This window comes from Sturnira hondurensis, unplaced genomic scaffold, assembly GCF_014824575.4.
Source record: "Sturnira hondurensis isolate 20B ecotype Veracruz unplaced genomic scaffold, ASM1482457v3 Scaffold0010128, whole genome shotgun sequence".
Classification (NCBI taxonomy): domain Eukaryota; kingdom Metazoa; phylum Chordata; class Mammalia; order Chiroptera; family Phyllostomidae; genus Sturnira; species Sturnira hondurensis.
The window spans coordinates 34,734,971-34,751,656 of NW_028082759.1; the positions used below are offsets into that span (position 1 = coordinate 34,734,971).

Below are 16,686 nucleotides of genomic sequence, written 5' to 3' on the forward strand. Positions count from 1 at the left end.
TCCAGAAGTAATTGACAAGTTCAACACCATGGCCATCATCGACGGGAAGAAGGAGCACGTGAGTCTGACAGTGGATAATGTGCACCTGGAGTACGGGGTCGTGTATGAGTATGACAGCACCGCTGGGATCAAGTGCAACGTGGTGGAGAAGATGATTGAGCCCAAGGGTTTCTTCAGCCTCACTGCCAAGGTAAGGGTGATTCTGGGAACAAGGGACTGTGTTCTAAATAAAGCAAACGAAACCCTTCCCCACACCCACCTTAAAGAATGTAAAGAGTTGTGTATGTTTCATCCATTAGCCCATTTGACTTCTATTTCCTCCCAGTACTCAGCATGTGTACACTCTTCCTTTTCATTGATATTTTTTGGAGCATGGTGTTAAGTTAGATGGGACTTTGGCCCAGGGGAGTGTTAGTTGATTTGGCGAATCTACTCTGCGCGTAGTATGTTTGCTGTTTGTTAATTCTGTATCATGTGTATATTTCACATGGTTTTCACATCAGGTGTGCTTTTTTAAATGTACATAATCTTCTGAAGAGTATCTGAAGTCATGAAATACATTACAAAAAATTTCAAATTCTGCAAGTCTCAAGTTTATTTCATAAAATTTCATGAAGCTTGGAGATTATTTATGCATAGATCCTCAGACGTTTATATAATTCTTGGTAGTAAAGGATAACATCCTTAGTCCTTAGACTGTAGCAAGATAGGGAGGAAGGAAGCAAGTTTTCATCCAAATGTGTAAACTATGTAGTGAGAGGGGATCCTGTGCTTGCTCTCCGTGATCCTTTCACGAGGGAAATTAATCAGACTCCTAAGGGACCCTCCACAGGCTAGGACTTTAGTGTTTTGTCTGCTTTTCTAACACCCTATGAGGATTCAGGTGTTATAAGTAAGCAGTGTGACATAGCTTCACTGCCTTTATTTCTTCACCTGAATCCTTGTTGTATATATGTGTACCTGAGATAGACTTCAAACATTTATAGCATGTATTTTTAAAAATCTTAGTGGGAGAAAATAATTATAGAAATATAAATGTACTATTTCAAATATACTTTATTTTTTTGTTTTCTATTCTTAGTCAACTTAAACAAACTCATTCTGATTACATTTACCACTATATGTATCTATTGATAAAGAATATATATTTTAAAAATGCAGCACCTTTCCAGCTGCATTATATTGTTAAAGGGTATCCATGTAAGAATTTGTGATCAAGTTATTGTAATTATCTTATCTCATTTTCTGGTTATTTCAAATTTGCAAAATTACATGGATTATTTCGTATGTGACAACTGTATAACATAGTATTCTTAAGTATTTCCATTTCATACATGAAGAAAAGAAAGTCAAAGATGATAAGGGAGCTCACATTTCTAGACTAGTAACTCATACTCCATAATAATTAATGGATGAAATAAATAACTCATACTCCATACTCTGTAGGACAGAAGTGGAGGTGATGAGGGAGTTCAGATAAATGCCATCTGTAGATTTCTCACAAAATATTTTAAAATGTTGCATAAGGGTGTAATCAATCCTTGTGATCGTTGAACAATAAAAAATGCTACATATAAATATGACGCATAAATAATTATCAATTCATTGGAAATTCTCAGTGATCCATGGTGTGTATGTGTTTGCATGCACACATGTGTGTGCACACACCCACATGCTCACACAGTGCCTTACCATTGGTTCAAAGAGCTGGAAAGATGTACTAATTGGACACACAATAGGGTGCTTTTTGTCAGACAGGGGTCAGACACTGCAGGTAGCATTGACGGTTACTTTTGCAAGAGAACTTCTCATTTATTCATTCCTTCAGCAAACATTTGTTAAATGCACTTTGTGTACTGGGCAAGTAAGGAGGCTGTTGTATTGTTTTTCCTTAGTTTTTATGTTTCTATAAAGTTGAGAAAAAATGTTCTGAGTAACATATAGGCAATCTTTTTCCACATCAAAGTGTACTGATTTATCCAGCAGGAGTCCGAGAAGTCCACTCCCCCCCATCAGGGAGCTCCCATCGGGGAGCCTGTTAACAGCCAGCGGAGGGCAAAGCATAAGATGCCGAACACGCAAGCCCGTCGCTTCGCTGCCAGGGTTTCACTGAACACGGAAATCTTAGGCAGTTGTAAGAAGACTATGGGGCAGTCACCTGTGCTGTGGAATTGTGAACATATTATTTGGTTAATTTTAAAGGTTTTTGTTTTCTTGTTCTGTCTTGTTTGCACGTGTGCTTGCATGCGTGTGTGTGTGACTACAGATTCTTGAAGCCCTGGCTAAAAGTGATGAACATTTTGTACAAAACTGCACCAGCCTTAACTCTTTACATGAAGTGATTCCCACTGACCTTCAGAGTAACTTCAGTGCCGTTTGCAGTGAAAAAGTGGAGCACATATGTCAGAGAATATCCAGTTATAAAAAGGTAAAAGTTCTATGTATGTTGTTTTTATATATAACTGTTATTTAAATTATTATTTAAATGTCAAATTTAACTCAATCCCTGATATTTTTACTACTTACTTATGTGCCAGCTTATTGAAATGATAGCAAACATTTTTAAACTTTTTAAAATGCCTGTAAATCTCTTACCTCATTTGATCTTTGCAAACCTGTAAGCCATGGCACTTTTCCACATTTTCCAAATGTAGTCACTGAGGCTTAAAGAATTATATTACCTGCTAGCAAAAGACAGAGCTGGGCTTTGAATCCTGGCCACCTAATTTTGAAGTCAAGTTTTAAGATGACACCGTAGCTCTCCTTTTCCCCTCACAGAGGGGTCAGAGCCCTGTTCAGAGTGTGCACGGGACGTGGGCTGCTTTAAATTGATCAGTTGGTTCATTTATTTGATACCTTTTGTCAAGCACCTTTACTATTGCCAAGCACTGTCCTTGGGCCCAAAACTACGGCAGCAAAGACAGAAGATCTTTCCTCTCATGGTGCTTATGTTTGAGGGGGGGAAGCAGCAAAGAAGTAGACAAATCCCTGTCTTCAGAGTGGGTGTTCAGGTGTTGAAAAGAGTCATCACGAAATCAAGATAGGGAGCCGTGGTGGGAAGTGCCCAGATGGTAACTTTGTTTTTTTTTTTCAGGTGGTACCTGTAGACAGGTAACTTTTTATTTAGAGAAAGCCTCTTCAAGAAAGCTTGCACTGAATGACAAGTTGAATGACCTTTGTATTATTTTTGACTTTTAATCAAGTCACCATAACTGGATTTAAATGTGTTGTCATGGTCAATTAATTCATGAATCAACTAGCATTAAACACCTGACGTTCCATTTCCAATAGTTAATTATAACTGTCACTCTACAAATATGCCTCCCTATCATCTATATTAAAAAAATAAATATTTCCCTTGAACCCCATACACTTCTTTGCCTACTGTTCCATTTCTTTGACCTTTGTTCTGAAAAGAGCTACCTGTATGTGTGCTCTACACCTGCTGCTCCCTCACCTTTCCTTCTCAACTCAGTCGAGTTGGGCTCCGGTCCCCTCTGTGTAACTGAAATGGCTTTTTTTTAGGTCACCAATGACCTGTATTTTGCTGAAGCTCATCCACCGTTGTCATTGTATTTATAACAAAATAATTGTTATCTGTGGCCACAATATTACACTGTATTTATTTGTGTTCCCTGTGAAAGCATGAACTCCAGGTGGGCGAGAGATGTAATTCTACCATTTAGCACAGGATCTGAAATAGATGCTTTTCATCATATTTTTTAATGAATTGATGTTGGTTAAAATGAAAGAAGACAAGAAAAGTGTAACTGCCTACTGCGGTACATGCTTTGGTGTAATATCAATATATTATAAAATTGATTTCTGAGCATTTCTGTATGCCATGGGAGATTTATCTGAGATTTTTGGCCTCAACTATAATGGGAAAGAACTTCTGACTGAACTTTGCGTTATTATTGAATTCATTAGTAACTATGTTAATAATAAGTGTTCTGCATTTCAATCCATTTCCACTTAGGGCCTACTATGTCCCAGAAGTTCACTCAGCTCTATAGCTTCTGACATGTAATTATATGTATATTAAACATGAAAAAGTTTAATGTACTGTAAGATAGTTCATATTCTAATGCTGAGCATGTATCTTCAAGATGTGATCTTGATATCATATCTTTTATCTTGAACTTTATCTACAAAAGTTAGCAGTAACCAGTATTTCTTTTTATTCCTTTCAACCAAAATTACTATTCTACTAGTAAAATAAGTAGATAAAATCTGATTATAGCTTTCAAGCAAGAAGAGAGCCTGGAGCTGGTTTAATCCATATCCCTCATTGTACTAAGAACAATAAAAAGTCTGTGACTCACCCAGCATCACATCAGGTACTGGAACAACATAACTACAACACAAGTAACTGGTGGCTCTTGTTGTTTCCTTTGTTTTAGAAACTGAGATCCAGTTCAACTTTATGAGATGTCTATTCATGGTGCATAAGACAGACATCAGCCTTGTCCTCATGGAGTTTACCATGTGCTATGGGAGATATAGATAGGCAAATTATTTGTAATTATAAGGGGGGTTACAGTGTACTATAAAGTAGCACAGACCGGAGATTTTGAACCTAGACCAGGTCTTTGAAAAGCCCCTTGATGATTTCATAAAATTTAAAAATGCATAGGAGTGAGTTTGGCAGTGAGTTTTGGCAGTGAGTTCGGCAGTGAGAACATTCTAGGCGCCCTGATTAGTGTGTACAAAGAGAGAGAAGATGGTGTATGAGAGGAACTGAGTGAAGACCAGGAGGAGTGCAGGGAGTGAGGGAAGAGAGCTTGTTAAATATATACAAGCTGGGTGTGATTAGACTTTGGGTGGAGAACATGGCAAGGATTGGATGGGTGTGGGTTGCAAGGTTTTAAGCAGTGGAGAGGCTGTCTCAGAAGTCCTGTAAATCTTTGAGTATTGCTTTATTCTCAATGGCATAAAAGCAGAATTCACTCTAGTCCTTGGGCTGATCCTGACCCAAGTGCTCAGCAGTGATTAACAGAAGGCGTGGGAAGTACAGTTGGTTCTGTCTGTCATCCTGCCATTCTGGGTTAAACGCCCCCCACCTTGCTCTCTAACCTGCTCAGGTTCGGATTGGCTGTCTGACAGTATTCAGAATAATCTCATCTTCTTCCACCCTTGACCTGATGGCTACCCTATTCTGCCACCTCACCTCACTTCAGAGATAGAGACCCTCCCTGTACTGGTGTCCTAGGACACTGATTTCTCTCTCAAACTCTGAGCTGTTAGGAGTCTGTGCATTTGAATCCTAGAAAGTGATATTGGTCACCTAATTGCTTTTCGCACCTACCTTGCAGTTAGAGTTTCTAAGGAACGGTATGCATTTGCTGCCCATATTGCTTTGTTTTATTAAAATGTGTGAATTCTAACATAACGAATTCTAACATCTTATCATTTATTTTGCTTGTTCCACTTGATGTGATTTAATTTTCTTTTGATTTTGCTGTGGATGATGGAAGTGAAGCATTTGTGTTATCACTGTGTTCAATGGCTGTGTATTTCTTCTCTAATTTGCAGTTTTCTCGTGTACTAAAGAACAGAGCCTGGCCCACCTTTAAACAAGCCAAATCTAAACTATCTCCACTGCATAGCAGTGATTTCTGCCCTACCAACTGCCATGTCAATGTGATGGAAGTTTCTTATCCCAAAACATCGACCTCCCTGGGGAGTGCGTTTGGTGTTCAGTTGGATAATAGGAAACACAATGCTCACGATAAAGAAAACAAATCTGAGCAAGGTATGTTGGCTTTTGAAACTTGGTCAGATCATGACAAGTAATTTCATCAATCATAACTGTCTCCATATCCTTCACACTGGATAGATTTCTGAGGTGTAAGCAAGTCTGGACTTTTGTAAAGAAAGATTCCTCACTTGCTATGATCATTTGCATACTTATGGATAAGCATTTACAGAATGAGAATGGAGTATGCATTTTTACTATTTTATTTTTCTTTTAAGAAGATTGACTATTCTTGCCTTTCTTATACATGATAGGCACAGCTCATTTTGCTGTGAAAACCATTCATCTGAAATGGCTCCTTAACTATGAGAAAAATACAGGTGTGTGATGTAATTCCCACCACCTCAGCAGAGTGTGGGATCGAACTGCATTCCTCCCCTTGAACCACAGTTTCCCATACTTTTTAACTCCTGAATTAAACTCAGTCTTGAGCTGGCATTTTATCTGATGTAAGTTTGGCCCTCTCAAATGAATTGCCCTGGATTGTGAGTGTAAGTTAAAGGCAGTAACTACTACTGTGGAATGATTTTACCTCCTCAGGGAAGCTGAACCCTATGGTGTACATTCAGCACACCATCACAACCATGGCGGCCCCCTCAGGCTTGTCTCTGTCACAGCAGGATGGGCATGGGCTCCGGTATTTGCTAAAAGAAGAAGACTTAGAAACCCAAGATATCTACCAGAAACTGCTGGGCAAACTTCAGACTGCACTGAAAGAGGTGGAGATGTGTGTGTGTCAAATAGATGAGTAAGTTTTTTTTATTTATTTTTAAATATAGCTGTAGAAAATGAGACTTTTGAACATTTATCACTTTCTTTAGTTTTTGGAAATGCAGGAGACTTTGGCTGGCCAGAGAGATCCTCTTCTTTCTAAGAAGTTAGAAATGATAAAACATGGCAAATATATATGTATACACACACATATATATGTATATACAGATATATACATATATTTTAAAGAAGCTTTAAATATTAGGGACAAGAATGACAAAATTTTATTGTAAGGCAAATACTAAATAAATGTTAGTGTAAAAATGTTACACTGAAAAATACGATTGAAAGTGTATTAACTGTGTTTGAAGACTTTACAGATGTAGCCATTATGGAGCAGGGCACGGTACTTGGTGGACATGCACACACTTGATCTTTAGGAGAACTGTAAACTGTGACAAATCCTTATACTTCTTAAATGAGTAAATCCAAAGCATCGTATCCTTTGGACCAGTGACCAACACTTTTTTTCACTTCTGATGGAATTAATGGTCCAGTAAGCAGTAACCCAAATAGCTGTGCCAATAGTTTGAAAGATTTTACCAAGCAAGATAACGGAAGTTAATCATAACTTTTCTGAACAAATCAACTCTGAATCTTCTCGAAGAGTTTGACAGCTGGAGAACTGCCTGAGCTCTGCAGGGCGATTCGCCACACCGTGGTGGTGGTGTGTGCTTATGTGTCATATCTAGTGAAGACAGCTCTGTGTGGTCAAAACAACAGTGTCTCGTGTGTACAACAGGCCGAATAATAATAACACAATACAAGCTTGTGGTGACGATTATAAAAATTAATACAAAAAGCCGTCAACACTGTGTGTAATGTCATGCTTGCTCACCAGTTGAGGGGTTGAAATGATTGAACATGTCCAAAGGTGGTAGAATCTGGAAGTGCCAGAAGCACCATTAGTCCTCTTTTTATTGGACCTCTTTGTGAAATTACAGATTTCCATTGCCATCAGGTGTTGCTGTATAGCCACACACACCAACATCTTCCCATACTTCTATGGGTAATTCCGTTTTGACAAAATATTTAGAGCTTATTCTAAGCCTTTGTTACAATTAGACACTAATGAAGTTTTAATTGCATGATCTCTGACTTTACACCTCTTAGACATTTAGAGATCAAAATTACCATATTGGATGCATTATTTCTGTAAGATTGTCTATAAATATTTACTATTTTCCTGATGTTTTAATGAGTTAATTTAGAATTACAATTCTGTTTTCCTATGTCTAATACACTAAGTTTTTAAAATGACATGATATTTGTATGTTATATTGTGACTGCCTCACTCACAGATGAATTCAATAGTTTGAGGTTCCTGAGAACAGGAGGGTATTTTTAAACAACTATATGATACTTTTGAATGATCCTGGAATGACCACGGGACCTTGTAACAGAGTTTATATTGTAGAGCATTATATTTTGCTTTGTTTAATAAATCAGATTTCATTATATGATTTATTCCATATTAGAAATCGGTTTTTCCCTCCGAAATATTTAGGAAGTGCATACAAGAAGATTTAGAGGCAATAAGGCCATAAATAGTGGCATTGAATCATGTATCCTAGATCTCAAAGGGTTTTAGGAGAACATCTGGACCAATCCAATACTTCTAATCAGGCCAAGAGTTTTTATGCCTACTCCTCAGAAGGGGCCCTTGGCAACGGCAGGATTATTGATGTGTCTGAGCGCACGCTGCTACAGAGGCGACGTCTCTGGTGCACTGACTGCTCAGCACTGCCTGGCAGTTTTCCAGGCTTTGTCCGTCTGTGTTAATGTTTTGACTCTTTATTTCTAAGTTCTGCTAATGCAGATAATATTTTTCAAAATGGGTAAAGCCAAGGAGCTCCTTTTCCTTGGTTTAAAATGCTGTAGATTTAAAGCACTCGTTGCAGAGAGGAGTTATATATTATCCAAAACTACTTAAAATGATTACCTGTTTTTACGGAAGATTTCTCCACTCTGTTCCTTTAAAACCCTTTACCCAGCTGGGCATGCTTATTAGGAAAGGGACATGAAGTGAGCAAATGATTTGAAAAACTTCGTGGTCTCCTCGGTGTGCACCACGCAATTTAATTGCAAATATAAACATGTTCCCCATAATTCAGTGTGCAGTATAATCACTTCAAACAATGCAGTTGTCCAGGGGCCTGCGTTCCCCACCGTCCCTGGAAGTCAGAGATGCTGCAGTGCAGTGAAGCTGACCGCATTATCTGCAAGGCTAGTTACCAAACAATTTTCTCACCATGTAGTAATTATTCTTAGTCAGGTACAGAAATCTCTGCTGAGTGGAGAAGCAGATGTCAGATGCTTTGCCAAGTTTTAAGAGAAACTGCCTCAGAACACCCCATTGGTAGCCTTCCCCAGAGCCATTCATTCTGGTGAAAGGGCCTGTGGGAGAACGTGCCTTCCTCAGGAATCTGGTCACCCTGTCACGTGGAATACTTCTCCTAGAACTAAAACTTTGATTAACATGAAGACATTCTACTGAATCTTCCCCTTTTGTTCAGGTTCAAAGATGGAACTAGAGGTGAATTTGTTGTCTAGTACCATGAAATTAGGCAGTGTTATGGGTTAAATCAAGATTGTGTGATTCCTGTTTCTTGGTGGGTCACTAAATACGTTTGCCTTTTAATGGGCTACTTTCTGATTAATGACACTTAGGTACTAGATGTAAATAAAGGGGGAAATAATTCATGGACAGTCTAAAACTTTCCATGGTATTTCAAAATGCAGGAAAGAAAGAAATAAAGAGCCTTGGGGGCTAGTGAAGATAGGAAATTTGAGAAGAAACTTCATTTCACAGGTGCCTGACATCCCGGGATTGAGCTATGAACAAAGTACATTGTAGGACATTCGGGGAGCTGGGGGTTACAGATTCAAGTGGTAGGGCTGTGGTGGAATTCACTTCGAGCTTTCCTGAGCCCTTTTCTGGTAAATGTGCAAAAGAGGGCACCGTATCACAAAAACTGACATTTATGGTAGGTGCTTATGCAACAGGCACAATGCATCGCTTTATGCACTGACTGACTGTTCTCACAGTCCCCCTGTGATGTGGCTAATGAACCACTGGGAAGTATTACAGACACATCAAACTTAAGTTTCTTTTCAAAACTGAATTCTAGACTTTCTCATGCTCCAATCCATCTCAAGCCCTCCACCTTCAAGGTCTTCCCTTGCTCAGTGAAGTATTTCCTGTTTCTTCAGTTCATGAAGCTAGAATCTGGGTCTCATTTTTGACTCTTCCCTTTCCTTTCCCTTCCCCTCCAGTACTCCATTAAGTTCTGTGAATTCTACCTCAGAATGTGTCTACTCAGTCACCTTAGAAAGGGACACCACCGTCCCATTGCATGTGCCCACTGTAGGAGTTTCCAGCGGTGCCTCTCTCTAATGCATGCGACATTCACCTGTGCCACAGGGTCTGTAAAGGTCAATCATGCTAGTTCCCAGTTTAAAACCATTTTATGACATTGCAGTGTCATTAAAATAATATCGAATGGGTCATTGTGGCTTGCATGGCTCTACGTGTGCTCCTGTTCCTTCACCGAGTAAACTCAGTTCCCTGAACTCCTGTCACACCAGCCCCTTTCTGTCCCTGGAAACTGGCAGGCTGCCTGGTCAGCCCTGCTCCCTGAGGTCTGTCTCTCTGGCCTTCTAGGGACTTAAGTGTCAGGCTCATGGCCCAGGTGTAAATACTCCTGTGTCCCGTCACCCACATCACATTTTCTTTTGTACAACTCTTTTTACCCACTTTCTTGTTAACTCAAAAGCCTCACTACAAGGTTTCTTTCTTGCACGCTCTCCACGCCCGCTTGAGTTGCAGGGTCTCTGCTCCACAGTGACCTCCCTCAGAGTCCAGGCCCTCAGCCCTCGTCACTGGGCTGTCTCTGCTTGTCACAGCAGCGAGTGGGAATGAGGCAGACCACATTGGCATGAAGGTGACCTGGAAAGGACCCATGTCACCTCTGTTCACAATGAAAGCAAGTCCCATGGTCATTCTCACCCTCACAGGGGTCAGGGAGGCCACCTAGTCAGGTGCCCAGGAGAGCTAGGATGTGGGGGGCAGTTTTAGTGACCATCTTCTTCCCTGCAGAGTGTCCCAGTGACATGAAGGGAGAGGGTGTTCTGCTGAATTTGGAAAGTGTATGTATACAAGGGATAAATGTATCCCAAATTTAAAATGAGAATAATAGTAGTAACAGTAGTACCAACTTCATAAGGTATTTTTAGGGATTGGATGAATTAATGTCTGCTAAGTACTCAGCCTAGGTAACATCAGATGTTATCTATGATATGCAAAATACAGAACTCTATTAATCAAGGGCACCAGGAAAAGATTGACTTGGAATGGCAGGCTGCTCAGGATTTTAATTCAGAATTAATGGACCTACAGTAGGTAGCTTAATATTATATATGAGCAAAAGTAAAGGAAGATGTTTCTGCATGCACACATGCTAAGTTTTATGCCTTCTTACTGCTTTCAAGAATCTAGAAATTTTATGCAAAAACGTTGTGTCAAATACTGTTTTCCAAACATTTGTTAGTGTAACATTCATTCCCACAGGGTCAGTGTGGGTATGATTGCAGCTATTTCAAATGAAAAGCAAATACGAATACATTTCATATGACTTGGAAAGAATATTTATGCTTACCCTATGGCTTCTCATTTAAAAGATACACAGAGCACAGCGGACTCCTTGCGGAACAAGAACTCCCGCAAACTCTGGTATTCAGGGTTTATCTGTCCGTGAAGCGTGGAGCTTGGGTAACTGGAATTAGACTCCTGTTTCAGTCTTTTGGATGGAGGGAGTGAATGCATATTCAGTCTGTTTTACAAGACATAAAAGTATCCTTCCAAATACAAAAACTGTGTTTAAAATAATACATAGCCTCACAGAACCCGGAGCAATGGACCACAGCTTCCTGATTGTCCCTATTTTCTAAAACCCACAAACTACCAAGTGCTGGTCCGGTGCCCTATCACAGGGAGACTGTAGTGGGCTACACGGTTGGAAGATGTGGACCTGGCTTCCTTCTCGTCTTGGTTTTTCTCCTTCATGTTTGTCACTATCTGATGTACTGACTAGACAGTTTAATTGTTTATTGTTTGTTTCTTCCCAGGAGTTTAAGTTCTAAGAAGGCAGGGGCTTTCATTTATTTTGTAAATTTTGGTATCTACAGAATTGAGACCAATGCATACTACAATAAAGGTATCTAATTAATTAGTAAAAACCACATAACAAATCTTTGCTCAATACACAGCATTGGGTTTGACATTATGAAACATAATTACAAAAGATTTGAGACATTTTTCCTGGTCTTGAAATAAAACGAACAGGACATTGCTGTGGGAAGATGAGTGTCACAGTTTGTGCGTGTGCGGTTGGCCAGAACAAATGTTGTCGCTCTTTTGTAAATGAGAAGGCGGTGGTTAGTTGGAAAAGCCACGTGCAGGCCCCTTTTTTCAGATATGATTTAATTTAAGTTTCATAGCATCTTGGTTGATAGTAAAGACCGATTCCAGTTTTGCATAATTTTGAGTTAGTTCTAACAGAAACCTTTTCCAGCCAAACACTCATGACTAGAGGGGTGGAATCAGTGCTCCTCAGAGTCAAAAATCGAGTTTTACATCAGTTCAGCATCCAAAGGTGGCATTTTAGCCTTGAGCCAAGTTGGAAGAGCCCTTCCCTGGGGCAGATTGTGACACTTCCTCCAGGCTGCCTGCAGAGGATGTGGGCGGCACCCCTGCTGGCCGCCTAGGTCACCCTCCTGTATGCCTCTGATTAATGTTTTAGGATTACAAGGGCCAGGACTCCTGTCAGTCTGAGCTGAGAGACAGGACAGACAAATGGAGAAAGCCTGGGAGATGGGTGAGACACGCCTGGGTGGGTAGGGGCCTTTTTAATATCAGAGTAAGCCAGGGAGGGTAGTAAAGCACATTTAGTGTTTATTTTGACATTCGAATAGCCATTCAAAGTTTCCCAAGTGTCTTTACTGCTCACAAAATAACTGCTAGCTCCAGCCAATTCCAGACAAAGTGTGGTGGTAGTAGGGAGTGGCCAGGAGAGAAGGGGCTCCCGGAATGTGGCAGGGAATGTGCCATTCCCGTTTTGGCCTCACCGCAGTCCTCTGGGCTGTTTTTATTCCCATCTCACACATGGCCAACAGACCGTCATTGTGTTGCTTTGACAACAAAGCTAATAAATCGGAGAACCGGGATTCGAACACAGTGTTCTAGTCTAAATTGTGTGCTGTTTCCATTACTTACTCTGGGAGGAAAAAGTAAACTTCGTAGGACAGGTTTTTTTAGGAGGCAGGATATTTACTTGGTGTGAACCACAGATGTACCGTCGACATGTCTGTAAGCCTGTCATATCAACAAGTAAGCAGCCAGTTTGTAAAACATGCACTTTTTCTTTTGTACCACACTGCAGCCTTCTGTCTTCGATAACGTATTCTCCTAAATTAGAACGTAAGACGTCTGAGTGCCTAGCACCGCCAGACAGCGACGGTGAGAAGGGGGAAAGGAACAGCAAGCGAGTCTGTTTCAACGTGGCAGGAGACGAGCAGGAAGATTCAGGCCATGACACCATCAGCAACAGAGACTCGTACAGGTAACTCGTTAGTTCCCTGAACGCCTTTCACCCATGAAGCCAAGTGTGATTCTGTGTTTTCCCCAAGGCCTTGAAAAAATAGTTTGATTGTTGTTTCTTTTTACTGCTCACAAAATAACTGCTAGCTCCAGCCAATTCCAGACAAAGTGTAGTGAGACAACATAACCTTTCAAATGCTTCCTTTTTATAATCGGAGTAATTTTGAAAAAGCATTTTTTTTCTCCAGCTGTGTGGACCTAACTTGGGAAACTTGTTATTTTTAGACTGTGCAACTGTGTTATTTTTAGAATGTTGCACAGTCTAAATAATCAAGTTGTGCCTATATGAGCAAATAATTATTTGCCTATGGCAAATAATCAAGTTGTGCCTATATGAGCATTTTCCCCAAAATCCGTTTCTGATTATTGGACAGTCAGGTAGTGAATGGGTGTTCCTTTTGTCTTGGTTCTCCCCTTTCATCTTATATTTTATATTCCAAGCTAATTGGACCACCTCTCATTGGCTCACCTCCATGACCAGCTTCGTGTATTTTTTTCTGCCCTTGCGTGCCTTCTGTATAATTTTGGTAGAGCTGATGTAACAAAGTACCAAGCACTGGTTGTCTTAAATGACAGAAATTTATTTGTTTGTCATCCACAGTTCTGGCGCTGGAAGTCTGGAATGGAGGTGTCAGCAGGGTCGGCTCCTTTGAGGGCTGTGAGGGAGGGCTCTGTGCCAGGCCTCTCCCTTGGCTCAGAGGTGGCTGTCCTCTCCCTCTGTCTTGTCACATCTGTGTCCCTCCAACCGTGTCTCTGTGTCTAAATTTTCTCCCATTAGAAGGCCACCAGTCATACTGGATTAGGGCCCATCTCAATGACCTCATTTTAACTTGATTGCCTCTCTAATGACCCTCAGTCCAAATATGGTCCCGTGATGGGGTTCTGAGTGTTAGACTTCAACAAATGAATCTTGGGAGGACACATTTCAACCCATCACACCGTACAGCGTCTGGCATCTGTCATCTTTCTACCAGACTCGCAAAGGATGGTCCCTCCAGTGAACCTTCTTAACTGAGACTGCCTTTTCTCCTTTAAATCCTTGTGTCACCTGAAATGTCACCGAGGACTGTTGTAACTCACCGTGTATGCTATGTGTTCAGCCTCAGCATCTCTCATTTTATTTACATTAACTAACATGATAACTCTCTTATTCGCTCTTATTTATTATACAGTGTTTCACAATGAAAAGATATTAAGTAATTACTGTTCAATCAAAGTTATTCGCATCAGTGATGTTTAGTGCATGCTAGTAGCTATTAAAAACGTATTTTTACAAGACACGTGGAAGAACAGGATGATCTCATGTAATTCCCACCACAGTCGTCTGTGGCCGATTCTGATATTAACTCCATTCTACAGATCAGGAAACCAAGGCCCGCGGTACTTACCTACGTTACCTAAGAAACTGGGTGGTCTTTCTAAATCCTCTACTATTCCAATTTCTGTGTGGAAGGGATTTTAACAAATACACAGGAGTTTATTTCTAGAGATTTAATAATGTATCACACAGATTGACCACTTTTACCATTTCATTTACTTTTAGCTTCTAAGGATGTATACTCTTTAATAGAAACCTATGGTTTCTCTCCAGAGGGAAATTACTTGTCTAAAAATACTTTCTCACCTTGAATTCTAGTTATCGGGTAATTAAAATTACTGTCACAGTCTCTCTGTTGGCACAAATAGATATTTTATGTGAAATTTAAATGTTAAATAAGTCATTTTTATTTACTGTGAGAGGAAAAAAATATTTAGTCTCCTGCACTATTTCAAATATTGGTACTATATCCACACTCACTCACAAGCATTTCGACCTTCCCTGCGGCACTCACCAGTGTTGCGCGTGTACAGGTCCGAGTTCTGTGCTGAGCTCTGGGGTGGCTAGAAGGCCCTGGTACCGCTCAGGGTGCTCCAAGTGCCGTGGAGAAGCTATACTTCAAGCTGCCAGGAAGGATGGAAAGGCAGAGATCACGAAACAGGATTTTATTTGTTTCTGTGAACAAATTAATTACAGGCATATACTGGCAAAGAGATTATGAAGAATTATAAGTTTGGTTTGACTCCTAGTTTTGTATCTATTTTAAAAAACTTTTATAACTGTGCATTTTAAAAATTCACTTTGGATTAACTGTGAGACAAGTTTCTCTTTTTTATCACTTTCTACAAAACATTAATAAATACAGCTCCAGGATAGTAAGTTTCTCTCAGAGGAAGTCACAGGGCAAGTGTGGCAAATGCAACCTTAAAATAGATGTAACTAACTCCTTTTCAGCGACTGCAACAGCAACAGGAATTCCATCGCCTCCTTCACAAGCATTTGCAGCAGCCAGTGCAGCTCGTATTTTCACAGCGACGACATGGACTCAGGTGCGTTTGGAGACGGCATCGGTGCTTTTGGTGCTAGTCCGATTGCAGGTCCTCTCCAAGGACTGGCTTGTTTGATCTTAATGTGTGTTCCGCTTCATCAGCCATCCCTGGTGATGGCACATGTTACGTTTCAGTGTCACACGCTTGATAAAGCCCATTTCCCAGTCCCATTATAAGCAGAGAGTTAAAAAGAGATGAAGGAAACAACTAATTTTTAAATGATCTTACTACGTGTTGTATGATCTTCCTGGGAAACTGTGAAGATGACAGGTTCACAGGAGGTGGGCTTTCCTAAGCATTAGGCTCGTTGGTTGGGTGTGGAGGTGGGGAGGGCTTTGCAACTGAGGACTCAGTGACACCTGGAGCACCTGAAGTAGGTGCACCTGAAGTGGCCTGGACACAGGTGAGGAAAACACTGGCTGATATACATGCCTCCTACATATCTTGTTTTGTTTGTGTTGCAAACAAAACTTCTCAGCCAATTAGAATAGATTTTCATTTTTAAATCTGTAATTTATCTCAGCCATTAGAAAAATGTGCCATTTGGAAGAATTTACACAGTGCAGTGTTCTTTCTGTGTGGCCTGCTGTTACATCACTTTCCAAGGATCAGTAAGCTGATCAGTAAGCTGATCCTTTCCAAGGATCCTCACAGCTATGAAATTTTTTGGAATTCATTTTCTGAACATGAGAACTAATGTATGGGATAAGAGCTTTTGTTTCCATTTTAAAATTTTATTTATATTAAAATCAATGAGAATGTTAAATGTAAGAGTAATGATTTTTTTTTTACATGTAGGTGATGAACTTCCACTAAGTGTTCGCATTTCTCATGAAAAACAGGACAAGATACATAGTTGCCTTGAGCATCTTTTCAGCCAGGTGAGACTGGGAAGGTCATGGGTGTTTTCTCTGTAGGTCACAATGTCAGGAATCTCTTTGTCAGACACAGTGAAAAGAGCCTGGAATGAGAACAAAAAGGCCCCATTCTGTTCCTCCGCCATTTTATCTCAATTTCCACAATTTAAAATGGGAATAAATATTCCTTCAGACAACCAACCCAAAGGATTATTATAATGTCAAGTATTTTACAGTCCTGGGAAAACTATAAAGAGTTATACACACAAGAGTTA

At 40.2% G+C, this 16,686-nt stretch overlaps 1 protein-coding gene across 1 annotated transcript in view; it reads left to right on the forward strand.

The window, feature by feature from the left end:
• Positions 1 to 16,686, forward strand: part of PREX2 (phosphatidylinositol-3,4,5-trisphosphate dependent Rac exchange factor 2) — a 226,933-nt gene that overhangs the window by 125,022 nt on the left and 85,225 nt on the right. Inside the window, exons 22-28 of the mRNA XM_037058677.1 lie at positions 6 to 190; positions 2,267 to 2,428; positions 5,536 to 5,755; positions 6,299 to 6,506; positions 12,970 to 13,149; positions 15,460 to 15,554; positions 16,353 to 16,435. Of these exons, the coding sequence (XP_036914572.1) occupies positions 6 to 190; positions 2,267 to 2,428; positions 5,536 to 5,755; positions 6,299 to 6,506; positions 12,970 to 13,149; positions 15,460 to 15,554; positions 16,353 to 16,435 (1,133 nt within the window). The remainder of the gene's footprint in view (positions 1 to 5; positions 191 to 2,266; positions 2,429 to 5,535; positions 5,756 to 6,298; positions 6,507 to 12,969; positions 13,150 to 15,459; positions 15,555 to 16,352; positions 16,436 to 16,686) is intronic.